Source organism: Schistocerca gregaria, chromosome 2, assembly GCF_023897955.1.
Source record: "Schistocerca gregaria isolate iqSchGreg1 chromosome 2, iqSchGreg1.2, whole genome shotgun sequence".
Lineage (NCBI taxonomy): Eukaryota > Metazoa > Arthropoda > Insecta > Orthoptera > Acrididae > Schistocerca > Schistocerca gregaria.
This window is the reverse complement of record NC_064921.1, coordinates 776,753,890-776,777,488: the sequence shown is the minus strand read 5'-3', so window position 1 is coordinate 776,777,488 and position 23,599 is coordinate 776,753,890. Positions and strand designations below refer to the sequence as shown.

Sequence of the window (23,599 nt, the reverse complement as noted above, 5' to 3'; positions counted from 1 at the left end):
ATGGGTTTTTAAGAACAACATTTGAATTTTTATAGCAAAGAGAAAATTATAGTTAAATAATGCAAATGTGAAAATAGTTAACAGGCCTATCTATAACGGATAAGTCAAGTGATACAGCCCATAAATTTACTATTATTAGGAACCAAAACATCATTCCTGTCAGTCTTTTATGTGTTTTTGCTACAATTATATTCTCTTCCAAATTAATTTAAAAACAAACTTATAAGTCTGAAACTGAAAAACAAACTTACAAAAACATGGTGTATACTACTCTCTCTCTCTCTCTCTCTACCCCCCCCCCCCCCTCCCCCTCAAACTCGCTCACACTCACACACACACACACACACACACACACACACACACACACACACACAGGGCTCCAACTTAAATGGACATGATTATGGCATGCAACTTACATTGTAGCCATCAAATGCCCATGTAGTTTCATCACTTCCAAGCTGACAGCCTGGACTACAGTCAGCTCGAGCCCAGCCAACACGCATGGGACCAGCTGTCATTATCTCAAATTCAAAGTACCTAAATAAAGGAACACAAAGAATAGTACAAATAACTAGAAGAACTTAAACTTAAAGACTTTAAACATGTAAGGATATGTCAGTGATGACAAAATTACATCTGGGGGTGTGACAATATGTTTGACATGAGCCATTTACTTTAATCCACAAAGAAAACGAAATTCAAAGCACCACCAGTACTATTTGTTCATTGTGTTCAAAAGATCTCTCCATGAAGGAGATCCTTCAGGGATGCAGACCAATAAAAGGCTTACACTAACAAAAGTGTAGCAGCTGTTAGAAAGTGGATCCATGCCCCATATGAACAATTGGTTTGTTAAGCGTGAAAAATATCAACACACTAGTCAATGGCAGGAAGGTAAACCTACTTCTCTCCCTTTTTACAAAGAGGATATAATACTGACAGCGAATTTTCTAGAATGTAGATTATACGTTCATTTCTCCTTGAATTTCATGGAAACGTGAGCTATAGCCAACAGGTCATGGTACAAATCAAACACATTACACATCTAATGAATTCACAATTGGAAATAAGGACTACCATCAGCTATAGGATGGAATGATGATGACAAAAATTTGTGCCGGATCAGAACTCGAACCTGGATTTCCTGCTTATCGTGTGTGGGCGCCTTACCATTTGGCTATCCGTGCACAACTCACGGCCAGACCCAAACTTCTATATGTCGTCAACCATGTGTCTATAACCCGAACTCGTACATCCTTATGAACAGGTTAGATGTTGTACTTTAAAGTCTCTTATCCAATATCGGCAGATAAATATGATATTGCAGTGCCTCTCTTATTCAGATTATGATGCAAAGTTCCTTTGATCATGCATGCATGCATGCATCATAATCAGAATAACATAGGCACTCCAACATCATAAGCATACATTAAGTCAAAGGATGTTAATAAAAGAAATTTTAAAAATGAAAAAAAATAGAAAACTACACATGTGCACCCAAATAAGTAACACATTACAGCAAAAGGGTCGTAACTAGCGTGAAGAAGTCGGGTGGAGAATAAAACGAGTGTGCCACAAGCCAGCCTTCAGCCTTTCAGCTTAAATTTGAAAAGCTGAGGTTTATTACTCATGATTTCCAGTTTTGCAGGAAGCCTACTGAAAACTGAACTTGCAAAACAGCACATACCTTCTAAAACCATAGTAAAAGAACTGCAACCCAAACGTAAATCATTTTTCTGTTGTATATTCTCTGACTGGATGTTGCAGTTCCTTCTGAATGAGTGCATGTTCTTGTATTTCTAATGAGCTCATTACTGACTGGATGTTGAAGCCTAATTTTCCTTCCATGTTCATCATTTCATCCCCACTGTCACCCAAATCGCTGAAATGGTGTCACCTTGAAAGACTTGCACCGGGCGAATGGTCTACCCGACGGGAGGCCCTGGCCACAAGGCATTTTCATTTCCAACAACAAATTCAGTAAGCAAATATATGTACAGTGTGATGAGTTAGAATTCTGAGACACTTTAGCAATGCCCTGCACAAAGTTTGCAAACTGACGCCAGAGTTCATTCTGAATATCCTCTTCTGGGTGACAAATTTACTCTGTAAATGGAAAGAGCTGCCCCAGACTATGATGATGTGCGCATTGTACAGTGACAATGAAACACAAGTTTTGGTGTTTCTGAGTCAGTGGCATAGGAGATTATTCTTACAGTGAAGACATAATCACGATGTTTCTACAGAAAATCCCGAATAAAATACTTCCAAAAAGCTAAAGAATCACAAGAATTATAAAACATTTGACTTAACTAATTACTTGGTCAACTGGTAACACTAACATTTTGCTTTTGAGAGAGTTCTATTTTTTTACAGTTGTGTAACAATCTATATAACGTTTCACATAAGCAGTTCTAGAATATTTACATACATGGTATATGTGCATAAAAGTTATAAATTCTATATTACAAAAAGAGGGAATGTTTTTAAGCACAACTGTGTATGAGTGATATTAATCATTACATTTAAAAAAGTTTCTCATTATATTTCCAAGGCAAATTCAAGTCAGTTCTGTGTAATATGGTCATTTCAATATGAGCTATTGTTTCAGCTCATTTTTCAAATTTCATCCAGAGAATGATTTCAGTTAATCTGGCCGTGAATCATACAATATTTCTCCCTTGTAATATGCTTTTTTCTATTATGTTAGCCTTCTGCTGACCATATGAAAGTCTTTTCTGTGCCTTGTTCTGCAATTATGAATTGGATACTGTTATTTGTAAATTTCACATCTACATCCACACTCTGCAAACCAATATGAACTGTATGGCAATGGGTACTTCCCACTATACCAAATATTGGGACTTCTTCCCATTACATTCACATATGGAATGCAAGAAGAGTGAGTGCTTAAATGTCTCTGTGCATGTTTTAATTACTCTGATCTAGTCTTAAGGGTTATACATAGTGGAGAACTACAAATTTACCATAAGACACTGAGGAATGACTGCCATTCAGAGAGAAGTTGCAAGATTTGAAAGATTTCCACGAGACACCCATAAAGAGGACTGAAGCTACTTAGACAGAGGAAATGAGAGAGAAATACTGATAAATGATGAGACAAATGTGGAAAAAAAGAAAGAATAAAGGGGTGAAACAACAATGGTCCATAGGTGAAAGAAGAAGGAAGAAAATAATGAAATAAAAATACATAATTAAAAATTCTAATAATAATAATAATAATAATAATAATAATATTAACAATAATAATAACAATGAGAAATGATAAGGACCCCTTGTAATTCATCTCTACTTCTCACTCTGTCCTCATCATGTCTGGGCAGAAGCTGACACTATGCTCATCAATATTGTACCTTTTACCTCTTGCTCTCTCTGTTGTGCCCATTTATATTTGCCTCCACTACAGATGGACCTTTCTCATCCTGTGGTTTGAGTGACCTGCCTTTTTTTAAAATTGTATTGAACCCAATCTCTCTTTCCTCCCTGTGCAAGGAATTAATAGTTCCAAAAGCTAGGATAATTTATTGTACTTTTATGGGCAACTATTGATAGTACTAAAAATTTTACCTCCTGAAGGTATTCAATTCAGTTCTTTATTCATGCTGACCCTAACATGTTGTGTTGCTTGTTCAGTTGCCTGTGGTTGGTTCCTAATCAATTCAGCAAATTTTTACAGAGAAGTTCTTACAAAATTTAATTCAACTTCTCTTACAAATATTCTTAAAATCCAAAGTCAATTTTGTTTATTTTATATAGTTCTGTTATCTTGTAAAACAGATGTTTCAGTAACCAGTCATAAATCTTAACTTTGACAATATTGTTGGGCAAGGCCCAAGCACATTTTGGAAGTTTATTGGATAGTTTTAAGCAAGTTATTTTATAAGAGTTCACAGTCTTTGTCAGTCTGTGTTTCAGTGTATTCAATTGTAGTTTGCCTCTAGTGTGGTGAACGTATATATTCTCTTTGGAGTGAAACTCACTTAACTTGCTTTTGGCATAAAGTAATGTTGCATAGATGTGCAAGTTCACACCAGTTAACATCTTAAGACCAATAAAGAGGGGTCATCAGTGATCCTTAGAATTGACTTCACTCATTATTCTGATTATTATTTCTTGAATTTTAAGAATTTCACTGATGTAACAGGAATGTACCCATATCAGTATGCAATGGAAAATATGTGACTAAAATAGGCCAAAAATTTTGTCTCACAATTTTATAATTTTCATACGTGGGTCTTTCTTTTGATATCATTAAATAATGTGGTGGATCAACAACAGTATTATTCTCCCATAGAATAGGCTTAATATGTTGAACACACATCTTCTGCCCTGGTACTTCCATAGTTACTAAACATACAGCTTTCACTTCATCTCCAGAAATAACTGTATTCTATGTGTAATGTATTGTTTTAAAATGGTAACATTCTTTGCCACTTTACAATATTGCCTTTAGTAAAATTATGTAACTGGTCTTTGACTGTCCTTTATATAGTGAGGCACCTTCTTCTTCCCCTTACATAACATTTTATCGCCTTAATGGCAAACTGGTTGCTTATTAGTACTGAATTTCTTCTTGAAATTTTTGAGGGAATTTAACTATCAATGGAAGTACAGATAGTACACTTTTACTTGGCCCAGGAGGGGTGGATGCTGGGAGCAGAAACTTGAGATCAACTAGTAGTGCACTGGCTGCAGAACAAGCCTCATCTCCTTCTTTCAGGGCAGTCAGCTTACTTACGAAACTTACAGAAACGAACATCTAATGGGTGAACCATTAAAACATCATCCAAGTGACATGAAAGTGAGTGTCACTTTGATATTTGAGTTACTGAGTTGCTTGTCAGATAAGTACAATCTCTTCACTCATTTTTGTAAATAATATTAACAATCGGGTTGGTTACACAAACCAAAAATATACTCACAATGGCTACTTGCTCCAATGATGCTCCTTATGTAGCTAAGGTTGGCAATGAGTGTAAATATTCTGGAGAGGCAAAAAGTCACCCGAATTTCACTTACCAGAGAGCGGCCAAGTTAAAGTGTTGGACCCATAATGATACTTTGAAAACAGTTGTCTGTAGTGCAGACTCCTTGCAAAGTGTATCTGAGACGTCTTTTCATTACAAGTGGATCCATATCTTTAATTTTTTTATTTACTTCCTTGGGCTCTGATTGTTCCTTAGTTCGTTTCAGTGTTAACATTAGTGCACCACAATCTAATAGCTCATTACTAATTGTTCTCAAAATGGGCCTCTCAACTACAGGTCAATTTCTGGAGATCTCATCTGTGATATCTATGCTACTACTTTCTGTATTCTAGTTGGAAAGTACACTGTCTGAACCATGACTAAAGTAGATCCATTAACAATATTTTCCCTGGAGAATCAGTCAGAAAGTCAATATTCAGATATTCTCACAAAATTAAAAGGAACTATACCCTAGCAACTAAATTTAATGAAGTGTCAAGTTTTGAGAGGATATTCCTATAGTGCCAACTGAGATACCTGTAGAGGACTACAATTACAGATGTTTTCTAGAAAATTCACACACTCCTGCAAATTATTCAAAAATTTGTTCTGTAAAGTACTTTGATATGTGAACACAACATTTGGTATAAATGGCCACTCCTCCTACCTGAAAGATATTCTCCTTATCATCACCATATAAAATATATCCCCCTAAAGAAAGATGTTTATTTCTTATCTACGTAAATGATGCTGAGAAATATAAATAATGTTAGCATAAATGTCTATCATCAGTTCAACTACGTTTTTCTACTTGAATATCCCTTATATTTTGATGAAGCAACTTACTGGGCCTTCTGTCCTGAATTCCCTATTTCAACCTACTCATACTACCCAAGAAAAAAATGAAAAGCTATGCTATTTTGGCTATTGTCACATTCTTTATGTTCTCAAAATTCTGCAGTTTCTGATTCTATTTTTTCCTAGCATGAAAAAGCTCGAGAGGTCGTGCTTAGTCTCAGAACTGGTTATGACTGCGGAACTGAAAACAACCATGTATCTCTGAAAGTTCATGACCAATTATTTTGAAATTTTGACATAACAATGTATTCTAATGCAAGTACGTTTTTAGGCATCACTTCTTTTATACACACACACACTCTTAACTTCTTGAGATTTTTTGTAATGTTTCCCTATCATTAAACTTATAAACAATTTTATATTAAATATATTTAAACATAGGTATATAAAAACAAACATGTATACCAATGGAATGTTGTGTCAAATTTCAAACCATATAGCCAAAATGTTTTGGAGATTTGCAGTTAGTAACATTTACAGTTTCTATATAAGTATAAATTTGGATGTTCATTCTTCAAAATCTCAAATCTCTGAAAGTTCTTCACTGACTGCTGTGAAACTCTGATACAACATTGCATCTGAATACTCACATTTTTTTATATCTACTGGAACACTATCTTGTATATATGTAATAAAAGGCACAATGTTATAAAAATGTAAAAGTTGGTTTGTTGAAAATCGTTAACTTCTGAAAGTTTTTGAGTGGTTGCTTTAATATTTTGACATGACATAATGTGTGTTTTTAGGTACCTAATTCTTTAATGTATGATGTATAATATATGTATATGTAACTTTTTGAGGCATTTTTGTAACAACATTTCCCTATTATTAAATTTATATAAATTTATGTATTAATATATTTAAGAAATACGTAAATAAAAACGTGTGTATACCAATGGAGGATGATACCAAAATTTCAAAGCAATCAGTCAAAAACTTTCAGGGATTTGTTATTAGGAACACCTACATTTTCAACACACATCAAAAAAAGTTTTGCATCAAGCCAGTTCCCAGAACTCCTGAAGATAGACATTGACTGTGGATACTGAATCACAGACACAGTCCCTTTGACTGGTCAGAGATGTCACTAAACCTGCCCAAAGATGTAAACAACCATGCATGAGCAGCACCTATTAGATGGAAGGGGTCTGACAGCCAATCACTTCCACTCACTCCACAAGGAAGGAGATACACGGCTCATGTTGTCTGTAGTTCAACCATGTCTAGACGGTCAATAGCGCGGTTCAATCATGTCTGCATTGCTAGTTTGAGCCAGGAAGTGCTCTCAACAAGGGAAGTGTCCAGGTGTCTAAGGGTGAACCAAAGCGACATGGTTTGGACATGGAGGAGATACAGAGAGGTAGGAACGGTCGACTACATGCCTCGGTCAGGCCACCTAAGGGCTTCTACTGCAATGGATGACCGCTGCCTATGGATTATGTCTCAGAGGAACCCTGACAGCAATGCCACCATGTCGAATAATGCTTTTCATGCAGCCACAGGACATCGCGTTACGATTCAAACTGTGCGCAATAGGCTGCATGATGAGCAACTTCAATCCATACGTCCATGGCGAGGTCCATCTTTGCAACCACGAGACCATGAGGTGCAGTACAGATGGGCCCAACAACATGCCGAATGAACTGCTCAGGATTACCATTACATTCCCTTCACTGGTGAGTGTCACATCAGTCTTCAACCAGACAATCAACGGAGACATGTTTGGAGGCAACCTGGTCAGGCTGAACACCTTAGACACACTGTCCAGCAAGTGCAACAAGGTGGAGGTTCCCTGCTGTTTTGGGGTGGCATTATGTGGAGCCGACGTATGCTGCTGGTAGTCATGGAAGCTGTTGTAACGGCTATACAATACATGAATACCATCCTCCAACCGACCATATAAACAGCACATTGGCGAAACATTAATCTTCATGGACAACAATTCGCACTCCCATCATGCACATCTTGTGAATGACTTCCTTCATGATAACATGACCCACCAACCACTCTGAGGGATCTATGTCGAATCGCCATTGAGGAGTGGCACAATCTGGACCAACAGTGCCTTAATGAACTTGTGGTCAGTATGCCACGTCAAATACAGGCATGCAACAATGCAAGAGGATGTGCTGCTGGGTATTAGAGGTACTGGTGTGTACAGCAATCTGGAGCACTACCTCTGAAAGTCTTGCTGTATGGTGGTACAACATGCAATGTGTGGTTTTCATGAGCAATAAAAAGGGCACAAATGATGTTTATGTTGATCTCTATTCCAATTTTCTGTACAGGTTCTGGAACTCTCGGATCTGTGGTGATGCAAAACTTTTTTTTGATGTGTGTATATATGTACATACATAGATCTTCGTTTCTTCAAAATCTCAAATCTCCAAAAGTTCTTGACTGATTGCTTTGAAATTTTAGCACAATATTGAATTCTAAGATGTGTGTGTTTTTAAAATATATGTAATATATAAATATATGTAATATATGATGTTATATAGATGTAATAATAGAGAAACATTATAAAATATACAACAGTAGAAGGCTGTCAGTAAATAGAAAAGTTATATTTATGGCTTATTGGTTTATGATAAAAATACTTCTACAGAATCTGAATTTGAAATAACAAGAAGCAAGACTCAAGGTCAGCTGGGGGTGGGGAGGGCGTGATGGACAGAGGGGTGGGAAGAAATGGACTTAGAAAACGCAAAGGAAGAGATGGACAGAGCAGGGGTGGGGGCAAGAGGAGATGAACAGAGAAAGGGCGGAGGAGGCAATGGACTGGGAGAGGGGGAGAGAGACAGGGGGGTAGAAGGAGGTGGAGAGAGAGGGGGGCAGGAGGATGGACAGAGAGAGGGAGGGGGAGGAGGTGATGAGCAAACAGATGGGGTAGGAGCAGGAGATGGACAAAGGAAGGGGAAGGGGAGATCTGGACATATATCTAATTCCCATACATATTAGAAAAGTGTGCTTTCTCTTTTCTTTCTTTTACATTTAAGCAGACTGAGCCACAGAAAAGCATGACTGAGTGAAGTGGTGCATTGGTTTGCACATTGGACTTGCTTTCGGGAGGGCAATGGCTCACACCTGCATCTGGCCATCCAGATTTAGGTTTTACGTGATTTCCGTAAATCGTCCCAGGCAAATGCCGGAATGCCTTCATTCAAAAGGGTATGTCCAATTTTCTTTTCCATCTTTGATACAATTCAAGGTTGTGCTCCACCTTTAATGACCTTGATGTCAATGGGATGTTAAACCCATTCTTCCTTCCTTCCAGAGTATGGCTGCATACAGTTAGTTATCAATAAATGATGGGGAAGTCAATTTATCAGATAGCCCAGACTGCACTATAGTAAATGGATGACTACACTTATCTGGCAGGATACTAGGTCACTGTAACTTTCCTATGAAAATATATTCGAATGCAGCTCAAGGATGTGAAATTAATAAGAGATTGTGCTAACAGCAGTAATCAAGAGTATACAAAGGTGGACAGTGAAAATGATCACAGGTTCATATGCCTAATGGAAGAGTGTATGTGAAGTAACAAAAGATTTTCTTCAATATCTTCTTCACTACATTCTTCAGTCCCCTACATGTCATTGCAGTAGACTCTGAAGCTAAAATTAGAATAATAAAAATCACACAGAGGATTGTAAGCTGTCTTTCTTCTCATCCATCATCTAGGAATAGTAATGGAAGAAACTTTATGCAAACAATAAACAGTACTCTCTGGCAGGGACTTTACAGTACATTGCTATGTATATAACCAGAAGAAGAAAAACGACAAATATGTCTGAGGAAATACTGAAAGTAACTGACAAAATAAGAACAGGCAAACACGTTCACACTGATGAAAAAGGGCACAGCTACAGATCACTAAAATTAAGTTCTCATTGTAGTTTTACTGAAATGATGGTTTTTTAAGTACAGTCTTCCAGTTAGTAGTCTAGACATTTCAATATCTCTGTTGAAAATATGAGTATATTTAATAAAGCAGTGCTTCCTTTAAGTAGCAACAAGTGGAACTCACCATTTCCCACTAGAAACAGCATAATTCTTCTCAACACGATATGTTCTGAAACGAGTCTGTCTGTTTCTATTGGCCTCAGCAAGCAAAGCTGAAAATATAAACAAAAGGTAGTTTAGTACAGTATTTACATACATCAGTAATGAACTAGAATAATAAACTCCTACCTAATTGTGCTACTATGATCTAAGGCTATACAGAAATAAGCATATGAAATTACCCAATGAATTCACTTTTTTTCCATTTAACATGACAGAATGAAATGTAATGTCTCCAGATTTTTATGTAAAATGTAAATAAACCTACTAAAGCTAACAAGGAACTTCCACTACTATCCCATAACACATTTCAAAGCATGTATCCAAGTCAACACTTATTTGAACTGCAAAATTACACAGAGACAGAATAGCTGGCCAATACTTTAATTTCAGGAAGCAAAATTCCAGTACTCTCAAAAGACATATTTAACAGTGAAAAAGAGAACAAAGCAATAAAAAATGAGAAAGGAAAAAGAAATGTGGAGGGTTAGATGGTAGGCTGTATTTCAGCAAAGCTGTTCCCCTTCCATGCCTTACAGTGTTGATCATATCACTAACATTACTACTCAAGCCAGTCTACCATTTTGTCCTGAAGACAAATTAATGTTAACAGCTCAGAATGTCTACAGTTTAACTTTCCTTTGGACTGCCTGTTATTCCACATCACATCCTACATTAAGTGGTAGACTATCCTCACAACACTGTGTATTACCCGTCCTTGTATTTCCTATGAGTTTAGACCTGCAAAATGAAAGTTGCAAAGAGGGCCAGACATGTGGGTCTAATTTATTTGAATAAATGTTGGTGTGTTTAGCAGCAGGTACCAACTGAAGAAGTGGACCAATGCAGTGCTAGAGTGGCGTCTGTGTGTTCAAGTTATATCCCAGTCAACAAAGACAAAAAAAAGTCCAATAGACGAATAAATTGGTGTAGTCACAATTTTTTCTACTGTGGCAGGAGCGAATGTCATGAACAACATAACTAAAAATTCTCATTTGTCGGTTTGAGCATGTGGTGGTGGTGGAGGCTTATTATGTTTCTCTTAAATGACTCAAAACTGGGGTGTCTAGCATAAATGTTTTCTAGTACAAAATTAAACTACATTAAATTTGTAATTTTTGAGAACATTTATCATGGAGAACAGTGGTTATTCTTAGTATTTTAAACTGAACATAATCAGTCATGACTGCAAGAAACCTTTATTTTTGTGGTTACAGTTTTCAGCCAGTTACTGACCATCTTCAGACCTCATACTGGAATATGAACATAGAATGCGTTAAGAGGAATGCAAATAGTAGTAATGTGTAAAATACATCTTACACAATAAATAATAAAAGAATAAATTGTACCATGTTGGTAGGCAGTGATGGTGAATGGAGCAGGCATTAGGAGAGCAATGTAGCCGTTGGTTAAATTTCTGATGCTCTGCCCAACACTCACCAAATTACATCAGTGATAGCCAGTCAGGCATACAGGATGTAAAACAGTTGTTACAGTAAGGTATGTACAAAATGATTACACAAAAGCTAACAACAAATGAAAAAAACAGGTGCTTATATAAAGTAACTACTATAAACAGCATTTCGTCAATCTGTGACAAAAGTATATGCAAAAAAGAGATAGCCTGTCAAAACCGCTGTCACAACTTTGAAATCATCACCTGTGAAACGTGCACATCGACACTTTCATGCCTCTTCGACGGTAAATAATGGCTTCAGTAAAGCAGTATTTCCACTGCCGGTATGATCTAGGAGCAACATGCAAGACCTGACATGCAGTTCTAAATGTTGTCCTGCATGCCAGTACATATGTGACATCCAGCCACAGTTGCAGCTCTGAAATCCTTTCTGTTAGATGATGCATATCAATATGACCATTCCGTCTCCATGGGAACTGTTAGCATCGCTTAACCACCATCTTTCCTGCCATGCAATATATGAGTTTGTGATAAATCCCCACAGATGACCATTGGTGTTCCCACAACCAATTATGACTGGTTATCTTCTTTTTGTATATATTTTCTATCACAGATTGACAAAATGCTGTTTACAACAGTTGCTGTAAACAACATAAGGCACCTATTTCTTCAACTGTCAATAGCTTCCATGCAAACATTCTGTATATATCTTACTGTCGCAGCTGTTTCATGTCCTGTATGCATGACTGGCTATCACTGATGTAACCCAGTGTGCGATGGGCAGAGCATCGCATATTTAAGCTGTCACCACCTACTAGCATGGGTATAATTTCTTCTTTTATTATTTAACAATGAGAGTAACCCAAGTTAAACCTGTCTGAGTGTGTGTGTATGCACACGTATATTCTCCCGCCGTCACTTGGTGAGAAGATTTTATTATCTATTCAATTACATTCTCTTATTATTTGTTATATAATATGTATTTTATATGTTACTACTATTTGTACACATACCTCTTAATGCATTTTATTTTCATATTTCAGTATGAGGTCTGAAGATCATCTCCCTGACTGTAACCAGTAACAATAAAAATAAAGGTATCTTGTGGTCAAGACTGTTTATGATCATTTTAAAGTATATTAAACTCCCTACAAAAAAGCTCCTATTATTTTTTCTCTACATCTAACAGTTTCCACATGCAGGGGATGGAAAAATCACAGATTATCAGAAGTAGCATTTTAATGGTATAAAATGACTGTTTACTGTTAAATAAAATAGATTAAGAACAAATATTAAATGTGTGTACCACATCTAAGTGCAGTTGAGCCTTATTAAGGGATGGGATGTAACAGTGTGGAGTGGGCATGGGTGGAATGTAGAAGCATGAGATAAGGTAGGTTGTCAGATTGTTGTCATGCAATTCCCTTCTTCACAGGTCTGCAAACTGATGAGTGGGCAGATTATTCCCTACACTATCTACTGCACTACCTCACTGGAAGCAACACAGTGTATTTCATGAAGTTACACTGGCCCTCTGCAGTGTGCTTTATGAATCACTGGTGATGCTGTGCACAGACATGACCAGGGGAGTTGATCTTGCACGAAGTGTTTAACACTATATGGAATATAGATATGAGTTATGAGGTGTGTCAGGAAAGTAAGTACCATTTCGTTCTACTGATACCACAGCACTAGAGTCAGAGTTCTGCACATTTGCACTTGTCTCTCTGTTTCACTGTCTTTCCACTGACACTATTAAAGTCAGATTGTGTTATGTTTACATTGGTTAGTGATCATTGAAAATGTTTAAGACAATCTCTGGGTCCACCGAGTCTTAAACACTTTCTGTAATATGGTTTTTGAATGCAACAAATGTTAATACTGCTGATATTCATCATCATCTTGTAGAGATTTAAGATGAAAATATAATGGCTGATGAAATGATGAGAAAGTGGGTGAGACAATTATACAACAGTAGTAGGTTGTTAGTAGACAGAAAAGTTGTATTTATGGCTTATTTGTTTATAATTAAAATACTACTACTGAATCTGAATTTGAAATAACAAGAAACAAGACTCAAGGTCAGATGGGGGAGGGGGATGGACAGAGGGGTGGGAAGAAATTAACAAAGCAGTGTTCATGACACAGCAAGATGTCAATGATAGTTGGGTTGATAAACTGAACAAGAAAAATTGTGAAAACAGGTGGTTCACAATAAGAATGCTTTGTGATGACTTTCCACAAAATTCAAAAACAGTTTTGCATAATATTGTCACAAATTTCTTAAATTATTGCTAATTGTGTTTCTGCTGGTTCCTGAAAATGCTTATGGATGTCCTCAAAATGAAGTTACTTGGCAGTGCTTTGATATTTTTAATCCAATACAGTGATGACGGAGATGAATTATTAAACAGAATTGTGTCTGGTGACAAAACTTGCGTCTGTCAAGTCACTCTATACTGTATGTGTGTCTACTGCTGACAAAGGCCTTTATAGCCGAAAGCTATAATTGTGTGAATATTTTCGTTGCACCTATCGCTACTCAGCATCTCCGCTATATGGTGAGTAGCAACTTTCCTTCTCTGGTATTGTTACACTCTATAACACTATTGTTCAATCAGTTATCTAATTTATAAAAATCTTTTTGCCTTTAAACTTTATCACAACATAACAGTGATATGCAAAGACTATTTGCAAAGTGTGATATATGTCATGTTAGAGTGCTTTCCTAACATATATTTGTAACTTATGTAAAGAAATATGTGAAGTGTATAATTAACTAAATAATATTTTGTCATAGATTAATGAAACGAAAATGTTCATGTATGTAATTTTACATATTTCTACGAGTTGTCATTTGCATAAAATGGCACACACTCAGGGACAATGTGTAGGATATGCATCATGTAAAAGACGGAGGGCTTTTGTACTGTATGGAAGTTACTGTGGGAAGCGTAAAAGATGGCTTGGGTTTTTGCCATGCTATGTATAGAGTGAATGGGAATGAGTAGATACTGTCTGTAGGCAGCAGTGAAAGAGACAACACTCAGATGGAGCAGGTGATGCCTTGCCTGGAAACTGTTGCATAATAGCCTCAGATGGTGACAGCTGAATTATTATGGTTTTGGTACAAGATGTTGGGCAATGTTATGAACCTTAAAATGACATCAAGAAGAATTAACTAGTCCATACTCCAAGAAACTAGTACGCTGTACCATGGGTAGTGTAGCAACCATTATTTTCCGCCACATCCAATGCCTACAGCCAACAGGTTACGAACTGTATAATTACAGCTGTAGAAACATAAATCATTAATTCAAAATGAACCTTTTTTTAAAAAAAAATATTGTATTAAATGTAAAATTTGGTTCATCGTGTTATTTTATTCCTAATCATTCACCTATACAGGGTCGTTTCTTGGTGTTTGATTATTTTGTGTAAACCTGTTAGAAAAACATTTGAAGTGCTTTACTCAGTGTCTGCAAGCACTGATTTTGATCTTTAAATAAATGTTTGAAAATAATTGTCATTAACTAACTTTTGAAGTGCAGGCAAAAGTACTGTGTGATTTATGTAGTAGAAGTGCTGAAATAAAATTTTGCTTAAGTACTGAAGTAGTTGATTTCAGACAATTAATCATATAATATTCTTACTCTCTTAGTGGTAATAGGTAAAGTGAAAGTGAGTAAATAATCTTTGAGTAAAGTAAAGATAAAACTCTTTCAGTTATAAATGAAATTTAATAAAGTACAAAGAGATACAAAACGAAAATTCCTTATGAGGCTCAGTAATACTGAAGCAGGGTAACATGAAAATACTGATGACAATACAGAATGGCCATTTGTTAAGAGAAAGATAAAACAAAGTTCCTTAGTAAACTTAAATGTTTGTATTATTCTATTAGAATATTTAAGAGTTTAATTTGTTGGTTACCAAAATTGCAAATGTAGAAGTCCCCCTCCATGGCCAATTTATTTATTTATTTTGCACATAGTGACAATTAAAAATTTGTGGCCTTTCTAGATCAAAACTATTTACGTATGTGGATGTAGTAGCTGAAAGATTCCTGTGTCTTTCTCAGAACCATATCCCATAAAGTTATATTTATTTCTGAAGTTATGTTAGGAAACAGCAGGAAAGTAAGCCAAATTTACTTATTCTGCTTTTCTGAAACTTAATCATTTGTTTGCTGACATAGGCTGGTGAACGTAAATCAAGTAGAGAAACCACTTAATGAACTTAGAGCAGAAAGGTACTAGATTCAGTAATATTCCATTTTTACTGCATTTCTTTCTAACAGCTAGAAAACTCGTAGGAAAAGAACTACTAGTCTGACTTCCACCTCCATTAGCCATACATCGTGGTCAAATCCCGTAAAAGGGGTAACATTATATGACAGTTGTGGAAAGTAGGCATGTTTATGATGTGTATACTATACACCTTATTCCCGGTATAATAGTGTTATATATGGTTTTTCCTGTGACTGAACTATGGCATTCTGTTGACATATATTGTTATGACTCCACAGTCAAAATAAGTCAGTGGAGTGGAGGCACTCATGATCCCCCAAGAAACAAAAATTCAAACATCAGCAGCACAAAAAAATCATATGTACTGTATCCTGTGATAGACAGGGCATTTGGCTTGTTGAGTTCCTTTTCAGAGGTGAAACCATCAATGTGGTGCAATACTATGAAACACTGAGAAAACTTTGGCACACAATTAAAATGGCATCGAATGCTCAGCCAAGGCTCTGTGTTCTGCAGGACAACACACTTCTCCATTCTGCTGGCATCACTCAAAACCTTATTCAACATCTCCATAGAGAAATAGTTTAAAAAATGCTCTTTCATGTAAAAATAAATTTTGGTTTTTTTAAAAAAATGTTTTTATGAGTTTTTTTTACAAAATGGTACTTACTTTCTGGACATGCCTCATACAAATAATACTAACAATGCCTGATACTAATAATACTAACACAAGAAACACATATGCACGAAATCTACATAAGTTTCAGCACACTATTCCACATTACAAGAATGGACATTGATTCTCAGTCATCCTGTATGGCAGCTGTAATGTTATTCCAAGAAAAGCAGCTTCCTCCATTAACAGTGGTGCTCGATTTTCAGCTTACAAATGAACTGAACAATTATATTTCAATGGAACATCGTTGGAGGTAGAAAATGAAAATTATTTGTAACTGCAAGAAACTTTTCTATTGAAGATGAAAAATATCTAGTTATGTGAACTGCCATTGTGAACAGTCCACTGACAAAATGATCTGCTCATTCGCTCAAAGAAAAGATCATAGATCAGAAAAAGGTACGAAGAATCATACTCTTAAAAAATTCCTATCAACATTTTCATACTAATCTTCTCTTTCATTTTTTTAAGGGCAGGGTAGGTTGGCATAAAATTTTTGTCATTATGTTGCATTCACTCTCAATTAATAACAACATGATCTGACCATTAAGTTTAGACACAAAAATATATAAAATCTGGAGCACAGCAAATAAGAGTTTTTGAATATTGTAAATGATAACACTGATTATGGCAAGTTGATAAGGGTAAGCATGGGAAAGTATGGAAGAACACTGTAAAACATAGGTCTGATTTTTCACAAATGGACAGTACTTTTGTGTCACAGCATATGCCTTCAGTATCAGTTCAGTGCAACCTGGCACTATCATCTTATCTGTATATAGTCATCAGTTGGAATGTTGAAATATTATGTCATGCATATTTCAGAACGCAGCAGAAAAATACCACATATCGCATTTCTAGTCTCCGAGACAGAAGAAACCATTTTGGAAAAACTTACCTTCATTTGCTTCTCCAGTTGGGGGCTCTAAATTGTACCCATATACAAGCAATGTGCGAACTGTTTCACTTGCAGTATCCCTGAAAATTTGGTATGTTTATTAGATCAACTAAATACATGATAATGTAATGGTAAATTATGATAAATATTCCAGTTTCAGATACTGCACCTATTTGCTTTCTTGATTGCTTCATCCACTTTTATGTAAGGCACCAGGTGAGGGCTTCTTCTCATATCAGGATCCTGTAATGAAAGAGATAAGAGTTATTTCCAATGAATTGTTATCATGATTACAAATATTTTACATTCACTAGTGATGCAGAGAGTAAACCTAAACAACAACTGGAAAAGTAAGAAAGTTTCACACAACATGAGGCATCTGGAATATATTCATAGTATAAAGCTGTTTGTTTAATGGCAATGTGAGAAGTGTCAACTTTGGGTATCAATTAAAAATGTGTACATTATTCATGGTCTACTGGCATAACTTTGCTGATGCCATGTTTTCCCTCTGTTTTTCAAGTAGTTCCGTGTTTCACTTATGACTGTCATTTTCAAATAGTGAAAATAAAATCAGTTTATTCAGTTATGGAGTATTAGTGAGTTACTACTGTGTATTTGATGGAAGAATTGTGTAAGTTGGTGACTGGTGGAATATAAAAGAACACAGAAACATCAATCAACAAAGAAAGTCAAACAGTGACTGCATATCACTACAGGAAGATCTGAAAAAGCAGATTATTGAGATCCAAACTCAAATTGCTACACACGATCACACTAAGCTATTTCCGCAAGCGGTGAGATGGACCACAAATATTACAAACAATTCATCTGCTGAAACCGGCATAGTTTATAAACCACACATGAAAAGTCCAAATTTCTAAATTCCTATGGAGAAACCAGAGCTGTGGATTGCAAAGTTAGACTTTGTGTTCACGCAAAATGATGTTACTAGTGACCGTTCAAAATTTACCATGGCAGTTACAGCTTAGATGGCTGCGTAGTTACAATGGTATCGGACACTACATTAAAGCAGCTCTCACAACAGCAATATTCCCATTCAAGGGACACCTTCATCAGCCGAATGTGTAAATCAATGAACTACAGCACACAACAAACATTTCAGTTTCAACTTATCGGTGACAGAATACAGCTGAAATTCAAGTAGCACCTGAGAAACATCATAGATAAATAAGCAATGACTGATGCAAAACTATGTCACATTTGGCTAACACAATTGCCATTATCAGTAAAAATGTGTGGGAAAATATCATATACATTCTTTACTATCATCAGCAGGGAAAGTTGATGCAGTGATGGAAAAGGCAAACACTTTGGTGGTGATGCAAGCAAGTAACGACATCAGCTCAGATAGGACTGCAGCTATTCAACATGACCCACAACTGAATAATAATGAACAACTCCAAAGTCTACACTGTCACATGGACACACTTCAAAAGCTGTTATTGAAACAGACTCAAGGGGACTCATACCAGGCAAGAGAAAGAAGAAAGTAACTCACTCTGCCAGCAGAACCAAATGGATAACCAAGTAGCACAAGGGAAACAACATCACCCAAAGTGCTAATACCACATGCAGTTTGGTGATCAGACCACAAGGTCCATGCACATTTACAAAGGTCTTCAGCGGCCTGCAGTTGATGCAGAGGACCACACGGTATCACAAAAAAGCTGAATAATAAATGAAGAGCCATCATTAGCCCACTGATGACATAACCAAAATTTGAGCAAGACACTTTGCTTGAAAGTTGTTCAGTTATCAGTGACAAATCAATCACGGCCTTAAGTGCAGCAAATCAAGTATTTTTGTTTACAGTATCAAGCCATTTGTAGGTGATGAACAGGCAAGTAAATCATTGCTAGCTTATCAATTCAGGTTCAGATGTAAGTACTCTGCCACACAGACAGAGTAAAACTGCACCAGCTAATGCATCTCTCCACCTTACCACAGGCAACAACTTGTCCATTCCAACATATGGTGAACATGTACTAACAGTTAGCATGGGTTTCAGCATAAAGTTCAAAATGGAGGTTCATGCTGGCAAATGTTACTGACCCAATATTAGGAGTAGATTACAGTCACCACCAAGGATAGTAAATAAATCTCTGTATGGCTCTGATCAAGATGGGGAGTGAGGTGGTTACAAGTGAAATAGGTGAAAGTGCTGCAACACAATCACCTCACCCCATAGTTCTTTCGCACCAGAGACCAAACAGGAAGTTATTGGTAGCTTATGTAAAGTACTATCTACCACAGTGAACCATATAACATAACATCCAGCCAATCAATCTCTTAATAGTCTCAGAGATTGGCACCAGATCATTCTTCCACGGTAAAAGCAGAATTCAAGGCACTGTTACGACCTGGTATTATATGCAAATCTGACAGCCTGTGGGCATCACCTTTACATCTGGTGAAGAAGAAGATGAAAGACACATGTATGATATACACTTCTGATATACATTTATGGTTGTTGATAGGTACACACACTGGGATGAGATGATGCCAGTCAGTGTTATGCTAATGGAAACAACAGAAAGAAGCTTTTTAATTATGCAAATTTCTTGTTTTCGCTGTCCATTTCATGTAGAGGGAGACCAAGAGTTGAATACACAAAGCAGATTCAGAAGGATGTAAGTTGTAGTAAGTACTGGGAGATGAAGAAGCTTGCACAGGATAGAATAGCATGGAGAGCTGCATCAAACCAGTCTCAGGACTCAAGATCACAACAATAACAAAGATAAAGGGTACCAATTTAAGTTGACACTGTTCTTCAAACTGACCAAGTTGTGTGGTTTCCAGGAACACCATATGACTAGTTACCACCCCATAAGCAACAGGGCAGTACAGTGCTGGCATAAGATGTTAAAAGCCATATTTATGTGCCATGAGAACAGCTGCCACTGGTCCTATCGGGCCTCCGCATGTCTTTGGAACCAGACATTGGAGTGCTGATAGTGGAAATGGTTCATAGATAGACATTATGCCTACTCTTGGAGGTTCCCTCCCCCTTCCTTCCCCCAACAGCTATCAGCTGATGCAGAGCTGCCATTTTTTCTGCGACAATAAAGATCCATGTCTCTAAGTGATAACCTTCACAGCATCCTGCCATGACCTGTGCTTGCGTATGATGCTAAGGACACATGGAGTGTTCCCAAGGTTACTTATGCACACTCTGGACCTTTCCAAGCACTCAAATGTAATGAACATATGGTGAAAATAATGAGCAACTGCTAACCACTAACAGTATCAGTAGAATTGGTCAAGGCAGCATATTTTCTGACACCACATGGCCCTTCACACTCTCAGGAAACCAAGGACTCAACATCAAGGACTTTGAACCAACACAGTAGTTGGTCTGGTCACACAACCCCACTGTTGCCTTTACCTCAGCAAACAAGCACTCAGAAAATACCACCGACATCAGCAGTTTTGTGCTAGAGGTGGTCAATCATTCCAGGAGCCATGCTCTATCACGGGACGGGGAGAAGAAGGGGGAGGGGCTGCATGGGAAGCATAGATTTAAAATAACAATTAAAAGTGTATATACTGTTCTTTGGTCTACATTGCTGACATTGTGTTGTGCCTTTGTTTTTAAGCTGTTTCCTTGTTTGACTTATTGTTGACAAAATGTCATTTCTAAATTGTGAAAAAAACATCAGTTTATTCGGTTATGGAGTTGTTGTTGTTGTTGTTGTCTGTTGTCTTCAGTCCTGAGACTGGTTTGATGCAGCTCTCCATGCTACTCTATCCTGTGCAAGCTGCTTCATCTCCCAGTACCTACTGCAACCTACATCCTTCTGAATCTGCTTAGTGTACTCATCTCTCGGTCTCCCTCTACGATTTTTACCCTCCACGCTGCCCTCCAATGCTAAATTTGTGATCCCTTGATGCCTCAAAACATGTCCTACCAACCGATCCCTTCTTCTAGTCAAGTTGTGCCACAAACTTCTCTTCTCCCCAATCCTATTCAATACCTCCTCATTAGTTACGTGATCTATCCACCTTATCTTCAGTATTCTTCTGTAGCACCACATTTCGAAAGCTTCTATTCTCTTCTTGTCCAAACTAGTTATCGTCCATGTTTCACTTCCATACATGGCTACACTCCAAACAAATACTTTCAGAAAGGACTTCCTGATACATAAATCTATATTCGATGTTAACAAATTTCTCTTCTTCAGAAACGCTTTCCTTGCCATTGCCAGTCTACATTTTATATCCTCTCTACTTCGACCATCATCAGTTATTTTACTTCCTAAATAGCAAAACTCCTTTACTACTTTAAGTGTCTCATTTCCTAATCTAATTCCCTCAGCATCACCCGATTTAATTTGACTACATTCCATTATCCTCGTTTTGCTTTTGTTAATGTTCATCTTATATCCTCCTTTCAAGACACTGTCCATTCCGTTCCTCCTGCCACCGAACTTCACTAATTCCCACTATATCTAACTTTAGCCTATCCATTTCCCTTTTTAAATTTTCTAACCTACCTGCCCGATTAAGGGATCTGACATTCCACGCTCCGATCCGTAGAACGCCAGTTTTCTTTCTCCTGATAACGACATCCTCCTGAGTAGTCCCCGCCCGGAGATCCGAATGGGGGACTATTTTACCTCCGGAATATTTTACCCAAGAGGATGCCATCATCATTTAATCATACAGTAAAGCTGCATGTCCTCGGGAAAAATGAACCATGGACCTTGCCGTTGGTGGGGAGGCTTGCGTGCCTCAGCGATACAGATGGCCGTACCGTAGGTGCAACCACAACGGAGGGGTATCTGTTGAGAGGCCAGACAAACGTGTGGTTCCTGAAGAGGGGCAGCAGCCTTTTCAGTAGTTGCAGGGGCAACAGTCTGGATGATTGACTGATCTGGCCTTGCAACATTAACCAAAACGGCTTTGCTGTGCTGGTACTAGCGAACGGCTGAAAGCAAGGGGTTATGGAGTATTCCTCTGTTATTAAGATGGAAGAATCCTATGGCTACATTTTATGGCAGCTTGCATTTACAGGTAAAAATTTTTATATTCATACTACTAGTCAGGCTTGGCATCCCACAGGTCACATTAAGTATCTATGACCAGACAGCTTAACTGGCATAATGTACTTTGGGGGCCATGAATAAAATTCAGAGGACAATGATAAGTAATTGAATAACATCACTTTCGTATTACTTACGCGATGTAAGTAGCATACACCATCAAAGTTGTCTAGAGGCATTAATGTGTCTTCCATATGGAATTTGGAGCGATATCTCATGGCAATGACGGGAGCACATCATGTTATATACGAATCATGGATGTATGTATAGAAGGCTCTCTAAGATGGCACCAACAAAAAACCAAATAAATAGAAAAGTAAACACATATATGTTTTTTTTCTTATCTTTTTCTTTTGTCGGCACTATCTCAGTGAGCCTCCAATGCATACTAAATTGTTTACATACGCATACTCCCATGATTCACATACTTAGTACAAGAAAAACAGCAAGTTCAAAGTTGAGTCATATGCATGTGTGTATGGTGGTCTTCAGTCCTGAGACTGGTTTGATGCAGCTCTCCATGCTACTCTATCCTGTGCAAGCTTTTTCATCTCCCAGTACCTACTGCAACCTACATCCTTCTGAATCTGCTTAGTGTATCATCTCTTGGTCTCCCTCTACGATTTTTACCCTCCACGCTGCCCTCCAGTACTTAACTGGTGATCCCTTGATGCCTCAGAACATGTCCTGCCAACCGATCCCTTCTTCCAGTAAAGTTGCGCCACAAACTCCTCTTCTCCCCAATCCTATTCAGTACCTCCTCATTAGTTATGTGAGCTACCCATCTAATCTTCAGCATTCTTCTGTTGCACCACATTTGGAAAGCTTCTATTCTCTTCTTGTCCAAACTATTTATCGTCCATGTTTCACTTCCATACATGGCTACACTCCATACAAATACTTTCAGAAACGACTTCCTTTCACTTAAATCAACACACGATGTTAACAAATTTCTCTTCTTCAGAAACGCTATCCTTGCCATTGCCAGTCTACATTTTAAATCATCTCTACTTCGACCATCATCAGTTATTTTGCTCCCCAAATAGCATTACTCCTTTACTACTTTAAGTGTCTCATTTCCTAATCTAATTCCCTAAGCATCACCCGACTTAATTCGACTACATTCCATTATCCCCGTTTTGCTTTTGTTGATGTTCATCTTATACTCTCCTTTCAAGACACAATCCATTCCATTCAACTGCTCTTTCAGGTCCTTTGCTGTCTCTGACAGAACCTCAGTTTTTATTTCTTCTCCATGGATTTTAATACCTACTCCGAACTTTTCTTTCATTTACTTCTTGCTCAATAGGCAGATTGAGTAGCATCGGGGAGAGGCTACAACCCTGTCTCACTCCCTTCCCAACCACTGCTTTCCTTT

General features: G+C 37.3%; 1 protein-coding gene across 9 annotated transcripts in view; it reads right to left on the bottom strand.

Moving 5' to 3' along the window:
* LOC126335019 (ryanodine receptor) overlaps positions 1-23,599 on the bottom strand; it is a 691,249-nt gene that overhangs the window by 372,365 nt on the left and 295,285 nt on the right. For all 9 annotated transcript variants that reach the window (XM_049997852.1, XM_049997851.1, XM_049997850.1 and 6 more), the window contains 4 exons: positions 17,325-17,398; positions 17,156-17,235; positions 9,880-9,967; positions 417-537 (listed from right to left, as the gene is read on the bottom strand). In XM_049997852.1, the coding sequence (XP_049853809.1) occupies positions 417-537; positions 9,880-9,967; positions 17,156-17,235; positions 17,325-17,398 (363 nt within the window). The remainder of the gene's footprint in view (positions 1-416; positions 538-9,879; positions 9,968-17,155; positions 17,236-17,324; positions 17,399-23,599) is intronic.